Source organism: Trichosurus vulpecula, chromosome 8, assembly GCF_011100635.1.
Source record: "Trichosurus vulpecula isolate mTriVul1 chromosome 8, mTriVul1.pri, whole genome shotgun sequence".
Classification (NCBI taxonomy): domain Eukaryota; kingdom Metazoa; phylum Chordata; class Mammalia; order Diprotodontia; family Phalangeridae; genus Trichosurus; species Trichosurus vulpecula.
The window spans coordinates 183,197,160-183,211,256 of NC_050580.1; the positions used below are offsets into that span (position 1 = coordinate 183,197,160).

The following is a 14,097-nucleotide window of genomic DNA, read 5'->3' on the forward strand; positions in this document are numbered from 1 at the left end:
TTTCTCCCTTGACCCTGTCCTCTTTCCAAAGTGTTTGTTTTGATTACCTCCACCCCCATCTGCCCTCCCCTCCATCATCCCCCCCCCTTTTATTTTTTTTTTATCTTCCTCCCTCTTCTTTCCTGTGGGGTAAGATACCCAACTGAGTATGTATGGTATTCCCCCTCAGGCCAAATCTGATGAGAGCAAGGTTCACTCATTCCCCCCTCACCTGCCCTCTCCCCTCCTCCCACAGAACTGCTTCCTCTTGCCACCTTTATGTGAGATAATCCACCTCATTCTATCTCTCCCTATCTTCCTCTCTCAGTATGTTGCTCTCTCATCCTTTAATTTCATTTTATTTCTTTTAGATATCTTCCCTTCATCTTCAACTCACCCTGTGTCTGCTCTCTCTCTTTTACATATATATACATATATATATAAAAACACATATATATATATATATATACATATACACATACATACATATACACATAGATATATACATACATACACATTCACTTATATATATATATATACATAAACATATATATACATATATGCATATTCCCTTCAACTACCCTAATACTGAGGTCTCATGAATCATACACATCATCTTTCCATGTAGGAATGTCAACAAAACAGTTCAACTTTAGTAAGTCCCTTGCAATTTCCATTTCTTGATTACCTTTTTCATGCTTCTCTTGATTCTTGTGTTTGAAAGTCAACTTTTCTATTCAGTTCTGGTCTTTTCACTGAGAAAGCTTGAAAGTCCTCTATTTTATTGAAAATCCATATTTTGCCTTGAAACATGATACTCGGTTTTGCTGGGTAGGTGATTCGAGGTTTTAATCCTAGCTCCATTGACCTCTGGAATATCGCATTCCAAGCCCTTCGATCTCTTAACGTAGAAGCTGCCAGATCTTGGGTTATTCTGATTGGGTTTTCACAATACTCAAATTGTTTCTTTCTGGCTGCTTGCAGTATTTTCTCCTTGATCTGGGAGCTCTGGAATTTGGCGACAATATTCCTAGGAGATTTCTTTTTGGGATCTATTTGAGGAGGCGATCGATGGATTCTTTCAATTTCTATTTTGCCCTGTGGCTCTAGAATATCAGGGCAGTTCTCCTTGAAATTTCTTGAAAGATGGTATCTAGGCTCTTTTTTTGATCATGGCTTTCAGGTAGTCCAATAATTTTTAAATTATCTCTCCTGGATCTATTTTCCAGGTCAGTGGTTTTTCCAAGGAGATATTTGACATTGTCTTCCATTTTTTCATTCCTTTGGTTCTGTTTTATAATATCCTGATTTCTCATCAAGTCACTAGCTTCCACTTGCTCCAATCTAATTTTTAAAGTAGTATTTTCTTCAGTGGTCTTTTGGACCTCCTTTTCCATTTGGCTAATTCTGCCTTTCAAGGCATTCTTCTCCTCATTGGCTTTTTGGAGCTCTTTTGCCATTTGAGTTAGTCTGTTTTTTAAGGTGTTGTTTTCTTCAGTGTATTTTTCAGTATTTTTTTGGGTCTCCTTTAGCAAGTCTTGACTTGTTTTTCATAGTTTTCTCGCATCCTTCTCATTTCTCTTCCCAATTTTTCCTCTACTTCTCTATCTTGCTTTTCCAAATCCTTTTTGAGTTCTTCTATGGCCTGGGGCCAGTTCATGTTTTTCTTGGAGGCTTTTGTTGTAGGCTCTATGACTTTGTTGTCTTCTTTAGGCTGTATGTTTTGTTCTTCTTTGTCACCAAAGAAAGAATCCAAAGTCTGAGACTGAATCTGGGTGCGTTTTCTCTGCCTGGCCATATTCCCAACCAACTAACTTGACCCTTGAGTTTTTCAGTGAGGTATGACTGCTTGTAGACTAACGAGTTCTATGTTCCACGTTTGGGGGGGAGGTGCCAGCTCTGTCAGACCCGCACTCCTCCTTCCCCAAGAACCCCCAGTCCAGACTGGGCTTAGATCTTCAGCAGGCTGTTGCACTCCTGCTCTGATCCGCCACTTAATTCCTCCCACCAGGTGGGCCTGGAGCTGGAAGTAACAACAGCTGTAGCTGCCCCACCTCCGCTGCCCCCGGGGCTGGAAGCCGAACCGCGAACTCCTTCCACTCCCGCAGCCTTTCCCTACTAACCTTCTCTGCAGTCTTTGGTGTTTGTGGGTCGAGGGGTCTGGTAACTGCCGCAGCTCACATATTCAGGGCGCTAGGGCCCCATCCGCCCGGCTTCTGGTCTGGATGGTCCACGCCGCTCAGGCTGGGCTCTGCTCCACTCCGTTCCCAGATCCCAGCTCCCAGCACCATGTGGAATAGACCTCACCCAGAGACCATCCAGGCTGTCCTGGGCTGGAGCCCTGCTTCCCTCTGCTGTTCTGTGCGTTCTGCCATTCTAGAATTGGTTTAGAGCCATTTTTTATAGGTTTTTGGAGGGACTTGGGTATGGAGCTCACTCTAGTCCGTGCTTACCAGCCGCCATCTTGGTTCCTCCCCCTCTTTTCTTTTTTTTAATTCTTTGTTTTAAGTAATGACTGTGAAGGGATAAATGTTAAATTACAAGGATAAATCTAGGTGAAGGAAAAACATAAGAAATGAAGAAAGTATATTTTAAAATATAAAGACCAACTGATTAAAAACTATTATTGTTGGTTTCTACATGGAAAATTAATATTTAGACTGAATTTTAGCAATCTCATTTGGCTATACTGACATCATGCACTGTAGAAACAGGATGCCCCAATAGCTACTCCAATGTTTGTTTTAATATCTTGGATTTTTTTTTCTTTCAGAATAAGTTCATGTGTATGTGTTTGTATGTGTCTTTCATGTCAATAGATGTTTGCAATGTGTGCAATGTCACCTCATCTGAATTTTGTTCTCACAGTGGTCTATCCATGCCCTTTGCTGAGGTAAGCTTAACTGCCTTATGAATACCATGCCCTATATTGTATAACACAAATCAGGGGCAAGTTATTATTCAATTATTTTGTAAAGGTTTAGTTCATTATCTATCCTTGGTGGCAGCACCTAAAATCTGTTCTGACATTCATGGAGAATTTGGCAAACTATTCTTGGACTGAGTATTTAAAGCATTCAACTTCTCAAGACTTTCCCCCATTGCTTATTAAGCTGAAACAACTACATTTCAAATAATAGCAAAAGATAACAGGACCAAAGAATGTAAAATATTTTAGAAATAATCTAGTTCAAGTGACGTTTTTCCAAACAGATTTTTGTGAAGTTTCCTCCAATTTGTAATTCCAAGATGCAATTAAAATCCACTTATGAGGGTCTCAAAATTAAGGGAAAGTCAGAGACATACAAAACAGAAACACAAATAAAACTCTTTCTAGAATATTATTTATAAATTGCTTTGAAAATAAGATTGATTTTTGTTTGTTAAATATGCAAACACATATATACATAATTGGTCATTTTAAGAAATATCCTCTCGTTTACAACAAAAACATTCATCATCATTTAGAAGTTTGGCTTGGAGCAGATGTGCCGGTTTCTCAGTCGAAGCATTGCTGCTTTCATCTCCTGATTTCTCAAACTATAGATAATTGGATTCAGGAGAGGAGTGACAACTGAGTAAAACACTGAAAGAAATTTATCTAATGAATAACTACTAACTGGCCAAGCATAAATTAAGATTAGTGACCCAAAGAAAAGAGTTACCACTGTGATATGAGCAGACAGTGTAGACAGAGCCTTAGATAAGCCACTAGAGGAGCGATGCCAAACAGTAACTAATATAACAATATAGGAAACAAGCAAAAGTATGAAGGAGATCAGGGAAAGCAGCCCACTGAATGCAACAACAAGCAGTTCCAGGACATATGTGTCAGTGCAGGCAAGTTTTAACACAAGGGGAAGGTCACAAAAAACATCATCGATCACATTAGGGCCACAGAAGGGCAGACTCACCATAAAAGCCATTTGGCTCATAGTGTGCACAAAGCCAACTGTCCATGAAAGCAGCACACTTCCTACCAGAATGCGATGGTTCATGATAGTAGTATAATGGAGGGGCTTACATATTGCAACATATCTGTCAACAGCCATCACTATAAGAAGAATCATCTCACTACCTCCTAAGAGATGAGCCAGAAAAATTTGTGCCATGCAGCCCCAAAAGGAGATGGTTTTCCTCTCCCTGAAGAAGTCTATGATCATCTTAGGGAGAGTAACAGTGGAAAGAACTATGTCAAGAAAGGAGAGGTTGGCAAGTAGGAAGTACATGGGGGTCAACTGCAAGCGGGAGTCGAAATTCACTACAAGTATAATGAGACAGTTACCAGCCAAGATTGACATGTAGGCAAGGAAGAAGATCACAAAAAAGAATATCTCAAGTTCCCAAGAGTTGGTGAGTCCTAACAAAATAAATTCATGTATTATAGAATTGTTCTTCATCTCCATTTAAATGATATACTTTGAGCATCCAGAAATTCTCCGTAGGAAAGACAGTCTGAAAGAAGTCATAATTCCAGGTGAATATTCTTTAGTATGTAGAAATAGTTAAAGAATATTACACATCCAAAGCAGATAATACTGAATGCTAAGAACTCTTTGGTCCACCTTTATGCAAGTCATTTAATCTCTCTAAACTTCTTTAATCAGGAATAAAACAGAAATCATGATATCACCTTTCTCAGGGTTGCTGTAAGAATTAAAGATAATTGGAAAGCCCAGTGTCTGATACATTGGAGACATTAATAAGTACTTCTTAACTTTCCATTCACTTGTCTTCACATTTACAACTCTCTGCATGGTGACAGACAAATAGTAATTTTTCAAAAAATCTATGTTGAAATGAATACTAATAACTTGCCCAGATAATGCATCTGGGCATATGATTAATGTTAACTTTGCTTCATGTATTATAATTTTCTATAAATACAACAGTTGGTTATGATGGTTAAGAGACTGGTCAGACCAGACTGTAAATTGTAAATTAACTCCCTGGGCTCTATTGTCTTGTGTGTTACTCTAAAGCATAGATCATTACTCTCTCTAATCACTTACAGAATGCTTTTGGTTCTAACTTCTTTATATTCCTTTTATCTGTCTCCACTCACAAAACTACCTAACTTAATTCAATTCCTCATTATCTTTCACTCTGATAAATATTTCTTGAACTGAATTGGATTATTTTAAAATTCTTCCAACTTATGTCATTGATATTAATTATTCCCAGCTGCAATATATTCTTTTCACAGAAAGCAAAAAAAAAAACTTTCCTAAGTCATAAGAAATGTGATTCAGTCACCCTGTCTAAATGCACACTAGTAGCTTCCTATTGCAAATGGAATACAATGTTTTATGTACAGTGTGTTAGCCTATTGCAAGTTTTTATTTTTTTCTTTTTGTCCAGTGCCCTTTTCAATGCTAGCTTCATTCTTTCCTATGGCCTGAATTATCACTGCTAGGTATATAAATACATACATACATACATAATATATATATATATATATATATATATATATATATATATTATATACTTGATCAATTATCCACCCACTATCTTTATTTTGAACTCCATTTTCACATTTCTGTCTGAAAACCAGCTATCTCTTCTTTAAATTTTATTATTAATCTATGGAATAACACAAGCATTTCCATAACCCAGTACAATAGAAAAGAAGAATGAGCATAAAATTTCAAATCTACTATGCACAAGTTGCTATTCCTTTCAAATATACAAAAATTATCTTGTAATTTTTTTTCTTTCCTCTCCCCCAACACCCACCATAGAGATGGCTACATTGTCCACAAATACATAAATATGTAAAGCTATTCTATACATACTTCTAGTTAACAGTTCTTTCTCTGGATGCAGGTCTTTCTTCATATGTCCTATCTCTACCAGAATTAACTGCAAGCATTCGAAATGCAATTTGCCCAAAGACATTTCAGGTACAAATTTCTATCAATTGTCTTCTTGTTCAAGATGAGGAGTTTGAGATCAAATCAAGATACTTTACATAAAGCAACTAGCAGACACTGTACTATAGTCTATTGTGCAGTTGAAAGATGAAAAACAACAAATCCCCTTCCTACAAGGAATCTAGATGCTAAAGTAGATGACAGGGGCAAGGCATATGACCATAGCACATAGAAAAATGACTCTCTATTTCCTAATCTCCTCCTGAATAGTTTGCCTCTGTATTTTTGCTCACATTGCTGTCTATGCTAGAAATACTCTTCATTAAACACTCCTAAGTTTATTACTTGTAAATAGGCAGCTAGATGGCACAGTGGATAGAGAGCTGGGCATGAAGTCAAGAAGACCTGCATTCAAATCCAGCCTCAGACAATTACTAGATGTGTCACCATGGGCGAGTCACTTCATGTTTGTTTGCCTCATGATTCTCAACTATTCAACGAGGATAACAACACTACCTGCCTTGTTGATTGCTGTTGGGATCAACTAAAATCATATTTCTAAAGTACCCAGACAGAGTAGATGCCATATATGTGCTCATTCCTCTATTACTTTTCTCCATATCATATCTTTATATACCCAGAATGAAAAACTCTGTACCAGTTTTAACTCTCCTTCACTTTGTCCCCCCAGTCTCAGTTCAATAGTTCGAAAACTCCAGGTGCTTACACTTTCTAATTGTCATTTTAATCTTAATTTCTCCTCTTCACCCAGCTCCTAATTTAATTCAGACCCTCATCACCTTTCCCCTTGATTAATGTTTGTTAATTTAATTTAATTTGTTAATGTTAGTTGAAAGAAATAAAAATGGACTATTTAAATTGACTTACAAGTTAGTTATTCTAGGCATTCTCACCTCCAATTCAGTCTTCACACACTTGCCAAAATAATCTTCTGAAATAGGATGGGCAGGTCATTCCTTGCTGAGCCTTTAGTTTCTTTGGGTTGCAAGTGGAATAAGGTACAAACTTCAAAGAATGGCATTAAAATCATGTGTATCATGTTGTAGTAGAAAGGGACAAGTATTACCCTACTGATCTCATTTTGTCCTGTTAATATTTACACAGGTTACCTCCAATGTCCAGATCATACTCATTCATCATTGCTGCCTTTTCAAATCAGCTCCAATGCCACTTCTTCAACAAAGCTAGTTGTGATCTACCCAACTAAAACTAATTTCTTCCACTTCTTATTTTATTCTTCTATACTTCATCCTTATCCTGTTGTATAATATACCCACACCATATTTGTTTTTGCGTAGGAGAAGCAGCCTGCTGTAGCAATAAGAGCATAAGTAGCATCAGTTAAAAAGAACTTTTAAAATATTAGTGACCATGGTCAAGTTACTTAGCAGTTTTAGTTTTTATTTTTGCAAGTGTAAAATGGGAATACTGATGGCTATAGTGACTACTTCACAGTATATTAAATAAAAAAATCATCACTTCAGAAACTCTTGGCAAAATTTAAAACACAATACAGAAACCCATTATTATTATTTTCATTATTATTATTATTATTATTGCTATTATTTTTGCTATTACTATTATTATTATTACTTGCAGTATTCCTGCCTTCTATGGTTGTCACCTCTTCTACACCACATAATTCCATTTCATTTTTCACTTTTATTCTATATCATTTTCTTTCTTGGTATCCCCAATGCCAAGGATAGTGTCAAGAACATAGAATGATCCTAATAAGTGTTTGCTGAATTGAACACACATTTGCTGATTTGATCAAGTAAATGATCTATAATCTCATCAGATCTCCTGAATCTATCATAGAATGGAATCTGTGATAGCCACTCAGGTGCTGGCTAAAAACCATTCTAACTTCATAAAACCATAGTCATAGACCACTGAGACCATCTAGTAGCACTCACTTGTTTTGTAGATGAGGAAAATGGGACTGGAGAAATTGCCATATTCATAACTTCAGTGGAAGGAAAACATCTTTTCAATTCAGGTGCCAAGTCTATATAAACATTTGTTGTGTGGTTAATACACAGCAATCTCAGTACATTACATTGATCACTCAACCTACCAGTTATAGACAAAGACTTCAGGGAGCAGCCTTTTAAAAGATACATGCACACATTGAAATTTTGACTCAGTTGTTTTCCTGTGGCCTCAGCAAGAGAGACATATATATATATACTCTCAGGAAAGAAGAAAAAAAAACACTGGAAAAATGTTTCTGTAATAATGGACATAAAATCAGAACAGTAAATCCCCATGGAAGTCATTAGAGAACCACATTTTTTTGTTTGTTTGTTTTTTCCCTTAAGTTTCATGAGAAAGATTAGCTCCCTGGTTAATAAAGTATTGGATGAATTTGACCAAAGAATAGAATAATTACCCAACTGAACCTAATTTAGAAAATATTCTGCTATATATCACATGGAAGAAGAGAGGCACAGGCTTGGTGCAAATGTCCCTGATAGGTTTCTTTCCCTCCTTTCTCTCTGCTATAACTTGTCATCTCCTCCAACATAAGTCCAAATTGTAAACCCAAAACACATAAGCCTAAATGTGAGGCACACAAAAGCAAAGACAAACTGACAAGTCATAGGCAGTTTCAAAATGTCCAGTTATTACTTTGAAAAGAAAAACTGGCCTCTCCTTTTAAAAAGGAAAATTCTGTCAAATATTCAAGTCTTGTATATTTCATCAAGTTGACATCACTTCTGCTCCAGACAAATCCATTGCCCTATAGGGACTGCAGCCTAACAGTATTGCAGGTACTAGAGTATTTGTATACCCTTTCTATGTCTAAATCCAGTAATCCTACCATCCTTAGTTCAGGGAATGAGTTCCCTTCAATTCATGCATGATCTTTGGTTTAGACCTTCTTAATTTAATACATCATCCACATAGGCAGGGTCCTATCTGAGATCTCAATATTTTCTTTAAGCCTGACAACCTCAACATTTTGCAGTGGGGCAACAAGTACTCAGAAGGATGGAAGTGATTTAGACTGCTTTTAATTATAGAGCACTTGCTCTATTCTAATTTTTAAGACATTGTTTTCTTCAGTGATCTTTTGGACCTCCTTTTCCATTTGGATAATCCTGAGTTTTAAGGCATTCTTCAGTTTTGGACACCTTTTGCCATTTGGGTTAGTCTGTTTTTTAAGGAGTTTTTTCTTCAGTATTTTTTGCGTCTCCTTTAGCAAGTTGTTGACTAGTTTTTCATGATTTTCTTGTATCACTCTCACTTCTCTTCCTAATTTTCCCTTTACTTCTCTTACTTGATTTTCCAAATCCTTTTGAGCTCTTCCATGGCCTGAGACCAATTCACATTTCTCTTGAAGGCTTTTGATGTAGGATCTTTGACTTTGTTGACTTCTGGCTGTATGTTTTGATCTTCTTTGTCACCAAAGTAAGATTCTATAGTCTGAGTCCTTTTACACTACCTCCTCATTTTTCCAGCCAATTACTTGACTTTTGAGCTCATTGTCAGGGTATGACTGCTCACAGAGCAGAGAGTGCTTTGTCCCAAACTTCAGGGGTTTTGCACTGCTGTTTTCAGAGCTGCCTCTATTCCATTCTGATGTGCTATGAAGCAACTCTCCTGCCCTGTGCTCTGGTCTGTAAGTGCAAGTGTTCCCTTCTGTCTTGTAAGTACCAGGACTCCCTCTCCACCACCACCACAAGCTCTGCCACCCCTGTGCTCCTCCTCACCTCAGGACCACCAACCAGGACTGCTACCCAAATTCAAGTACGGCAAAACAAAGCCAGGGTCAGCAGAGAAATCTGTGCACTCTCACTGTGCTCAGTAGCCTGATTTCCTCCACTGTCTGTGGGTTTGGAACTCTGGAAGCAGTCGCCACTGCCACTACTGCTGTTGTTGCTGCTGCTACTGCTGCTGCTAATGCTGCTGCTGCTGCCACCACTGCTGCTGCTGCTGTTGCTGCTACTATTGCTGCTGCTAATGCTGCTGCTGCTGCTACCACTGCTGCTGCTGCTGCTGCTGTTGCTGCTGCTGTCATCACTGCTGCTAATGCTGCTGCTGCTGCTGCTACCACTGCTGCTATTGCTGCTTCTCTGCTGCTGCAACTGAAGCCACCTCTGCTGCCATGGGACTAGGTCCAGGCCAAGAACTTCTCTCAACCAGGTCCAACAGTTTTCCAACTGACCTGCTAAGTTGTCTTTGGAGTTTGTGGGTTGAGAAATCTGGAAGAGGCCACAGCTCATTTAATCAGGTCCCTGAAGCCTGTTCTGCCTGGTATGCCCCAGTCTTGTCTGTGCAGGGATGTCCTGAGTTGAGCTGAGCCCCGCTCCCAGCATGGTCTGATAGACCTTTCCCAGACACTATCCAGGCCATATTGGGCTGGAGACTTGTTTCACTCTGTTGTTTTTGGGGTCTGTAGCTCTGAATTTATTTAGAGTCATTTTTTACAAGTGTTTGGAAGGATTGGGGGAGAACTCAAGCAAGTTCCTGTTTTCAAGCTGTCGTCTTGACTCTTCCCATGATTACTTGTACTTTTTAAATTCAAAAATGAAAAACAGTGCTGCAATTTGACCATAGTCACTCTGCTCTTAAAAATGACGGAGGTACTTTTTAATTCTATTTTTTGACACTCCATATGGGGCTATTTATATCATAGCAGGCTGCTTCTCATTTGCCCAAATAAATATGGTATAAGTAGAAAGCGTACAGCATGAGAAAAATACAATGTAGGAGAATAAAACATGAGAAGGGAGAAATCATTTTTGAGGGGTGTATCTGTACAAGCTAAATAAAAGAAGTGGCTCTGGAACTGGTTTAGAAAGGCTGAAATAGGGGTGGATCCAAGATGGTGATTGGAAAGCAGGGGCTTGCTTAAACTCTTCCTCAGATCCCTCCAAACACCTGTAAAAATGGCTCTGAACAAATTCTAGAGCTGCAGAACCCACAAAATGGCATAAGGAAGCAGGTCTCCAGCCCAGGAGAGCCTGGATGGTCACTGGGAAGAGTCTATCGTTCAGTGGGGAGTGGAGTGCAGCCCTGGGTGGGGCATGCCAGGACACACCAGACCCAGAGTTGGGCAGAGCATGTCTTAGGGCCATGAATCATTGAACTGTGGCTGTTACCAGACTTCTCAACCCATTAAAACCAAAGACCACAGAGAAGGTTAGCAGTAAAACTGCTGCATTGGGGTGAAGAACTGTCCAGCAGCAGCCCTGGGGGTGGCAGAGGTAGTGTGGTGGTTGCAGTAGCAGCAGGAGGAGGAAGCTCCTGTGTTTGCTCTCAGAGCTCCAGTTTTAGCTGCTTCCAGATTCCCTGGCTCACATGATGGGAAGAATCAAGTGGCAGATCAGAGAGGGAGTGCAAGGAGTGCTTTTCTGACACAGGCACCTTTGCCTTTCTTGGATCTGGGTCGCAGTCATAGTTGTTGGTTTTAAAAGCAGATGCTCAAAAAACATTGTTTTTGCATGCAACTGAGAAATAAGTTATATAGGGAATGGGGCATAAAAATCTATTGTGCCCTACAAGAAAGTAAGTTTAAAGGGAAGGGGCGGGGAGTGGGGTGACAGAACAGAGTGGTGACTGGGGAATGGTGCAATCAGAATATAAGCCATCTTGGAGTGGGAGGAGGGTAGAAATGGAGAGAAAATTTGAAACTCAAAATCTTGTGGAAATCAATGTTGAAAACTGAAATATTAAATAATAAAATAATTTTAAGAAAAAAAAGGCTTAAATGAAGAAAGAGTATGATCCAGAAATGAAAGATAGCTTGTGTAAATGTTGAGAGACAAAAGATGAAAAATAAGACCATTAGGTAAACAGATAATCACCCCTTTGGGCTGTAACATAGTATATATGAATGACCCTTAATATCATACTTTAGATTTTGTACCTTACTTTACTTGTGACAGGACAACTATAGAGGATGGTGAGCCATGGAATCATCAGCCCATAACTATTATTAAGACAGATAACTTTGGCAAGTTTGTGAAGACTCGATCGGAGATGGGAATAAGTAGGATCAATGAGAGAAATCACGTCTGCTAAAATAGTCCATTCCTATTCCTTTTAGTTCAAATCACAGACAATTCTAAAAGAGAAAGATCTGAATTAAGTTAGGAGCTAGGTGAGTGGAGAGGAGGGATAATATTGGAGTGATGATGAGAAAGTAGAACCACCTAAAAATTGCACATGAATGAATTAGGTCTAAGGAACACAGTGAAAAGGAATCAAAATGATTCAGAATTGTTACTGTGTTTCTTAGGTCAATTGGCTGAAAAAATGGTATGGTCAATAAAAATAAGGATGTGTAGAACAAAGCATTTTAGGCATTGATGAAGACCTGAGCAAAAGTTCATAGGCAAGGTAATGCAGAGTGAGATTAGAACATGTGCACCAATTTTTCTCTGTGATGAACACTATTGTCCTTACCCTTTCCCTCCAATCTGTTTAAACTTCTAGACTTCTTGAGGGAAGGGACTATGTTCTTTTTCATTTTTCAACTACTACCCACTAGATCATCAGAAATGTTATTTAATTAATACATTTCAATTGAATTGAAATTTAGTATGTCTTCTAACAAGCTGCAAATTCAGGTGATTGGCATATCATTCTAGAATAGAAAGTCAGTCTTCAGACAGTGATATGGGACTGGAGAGCAGGGGAAATACAAGATGTAAATATGTAGACTTGATATGTATCTGATTGCGGTGATAATTGGAGAAATAGAAAGGAATGGAGGAAACATTGAAAAATAAACATCTCCTCCAAACAACTCTAAAAGAATTCCTCAAAATGAATTCATGCTATTGCAACAATTTGGCTAGCTGCTGCTGTGGGAATGAAAGAGCAACACAAGCTCAATGACAAGGATGCTGCCAGCACAGGTTCTTTTGATCTGCTTTACCAAGGAAAGTAGCATTGGGGATTAACAATGTTATTTCAATCCAACATCCAAATATCCTTCACTTTGTTCAGGGGAAAAAGCCAGCAGCCTGAACTTCAGAGCAAATGCAAATTACAAACATACATTATAAACAGATCAGATACAATTCATAGTTACCAAGAAACTATCAACATCTGAGTTTAGGAGCTAGGAAGCTCATACCAAAGGCTGGCCCAAAGTCATGTGCCACTCCTCTTGTGGCTCAGAGCCCCACCCAAACAGCTCTGTTTTATCTTTTTATACACTCTTTAGCCATCCTCAAACATCATCTGAGTGACCAGAACTTAGTCTCCTACTACTGGCTCTGGTCTGAGCAACTCCCCTTAGGACTGTGAGAACTTCATGCCCACATAGGCTTAGCACCTAGTAGATAGTGGTTTGGGCCTGGGGCTTTGCACCTAGTAAGGCTCACTCAAAGACACTTGATTAATTTATCATTATTAAACAGTAAAAACCTCCCAACTTAATTGATATTACACATGCCTTGGGGGAAATTGAATCAGCAGCAGTGACATCTGGGGGCATATACACAATAAAGGGGCAAGGCAACTGGTCTGAAAAAGATTACAAGGGACACATTGCTATCACTGGGTACAGAAGTCTGTTTCATTGCCCAAAGGAGCATGTGGGTCACAGAGCCATTTCACAGTCCCCAGGTGAGGAAGAGCACTAGTACTAGCACTAGCATGAAATTGCAGGGGAGTTGGGATCCTGGTCACAGCTCCAGGGTAGAAAAGAGTTCTTGTGATTGCTCACAGACCAGAGCACAAGCAAGGAGAGAAGAGTCCACACCTCTCCTTAAATTAAGATTGTCCAACCTCAGGTTTTAATTGAAACAATAGGCAATATATTTTGATCTGCCATCTTAGTGAGAGCTCTGTGGTAATTTCGCTTTGTTTACTAAAGCATTCATGTAAATTTCTACGCTTGTAGGTGGGCTGCATAAATTGCACTGTGGGATGCATGGGGCCCATGGGGCAAAATATGTACAGCCCTGCCTTAAGTCATACCACCTTGGAATCACTGAAAACTTACAAGTCCTTAGAACTAGCTCTGAAAAATAGCAAAAAACCTAAAGCTAGGGAGAGTTCTCCCTACACCCCCAGGAGAAGAATGCACCTTTAACATAAAAACAAAAGAAAAGAAGTAGGTTGGGAAAATGAGGAAGAGAAGGAGAAGGAGGAGGAAGAAGAGGGGGAGGAGGAGGAGAAGAGGAAGAAGAAGAAAAAGAAGAAGAGGAGAAGGAGGAGGAAGAGGAGGAGGAGGAGAAATAATGATTATCTCAATAAATTC

At 38.9% G+C, this 14,097-nt stretch overlaps 1 protein-coding gene across 1 annotated transcript; it reads right to left on the reverse strand.

Annotated features, from left to right (window-relative positions):
• Positions 1 to 3,443: 3,443 nt before the first annotated feature.
• On the reverse strand, positions 3,444 to 4,385 carry LOC118829936 (olfactory receptor 4K13-like). Its single transcript, XM_036736758.1, has one exon. The coding sequence runs from the start codon at positions 4,383 to 4,385 to the stop codon at positions 3,444 to 3,446; it is 942 nt and encodes a 313-aa protein (XP_036592653.1).
• Between the last annotated feature and the right edge of the window lie 9,712 nt (positions 4,386 to 14,097).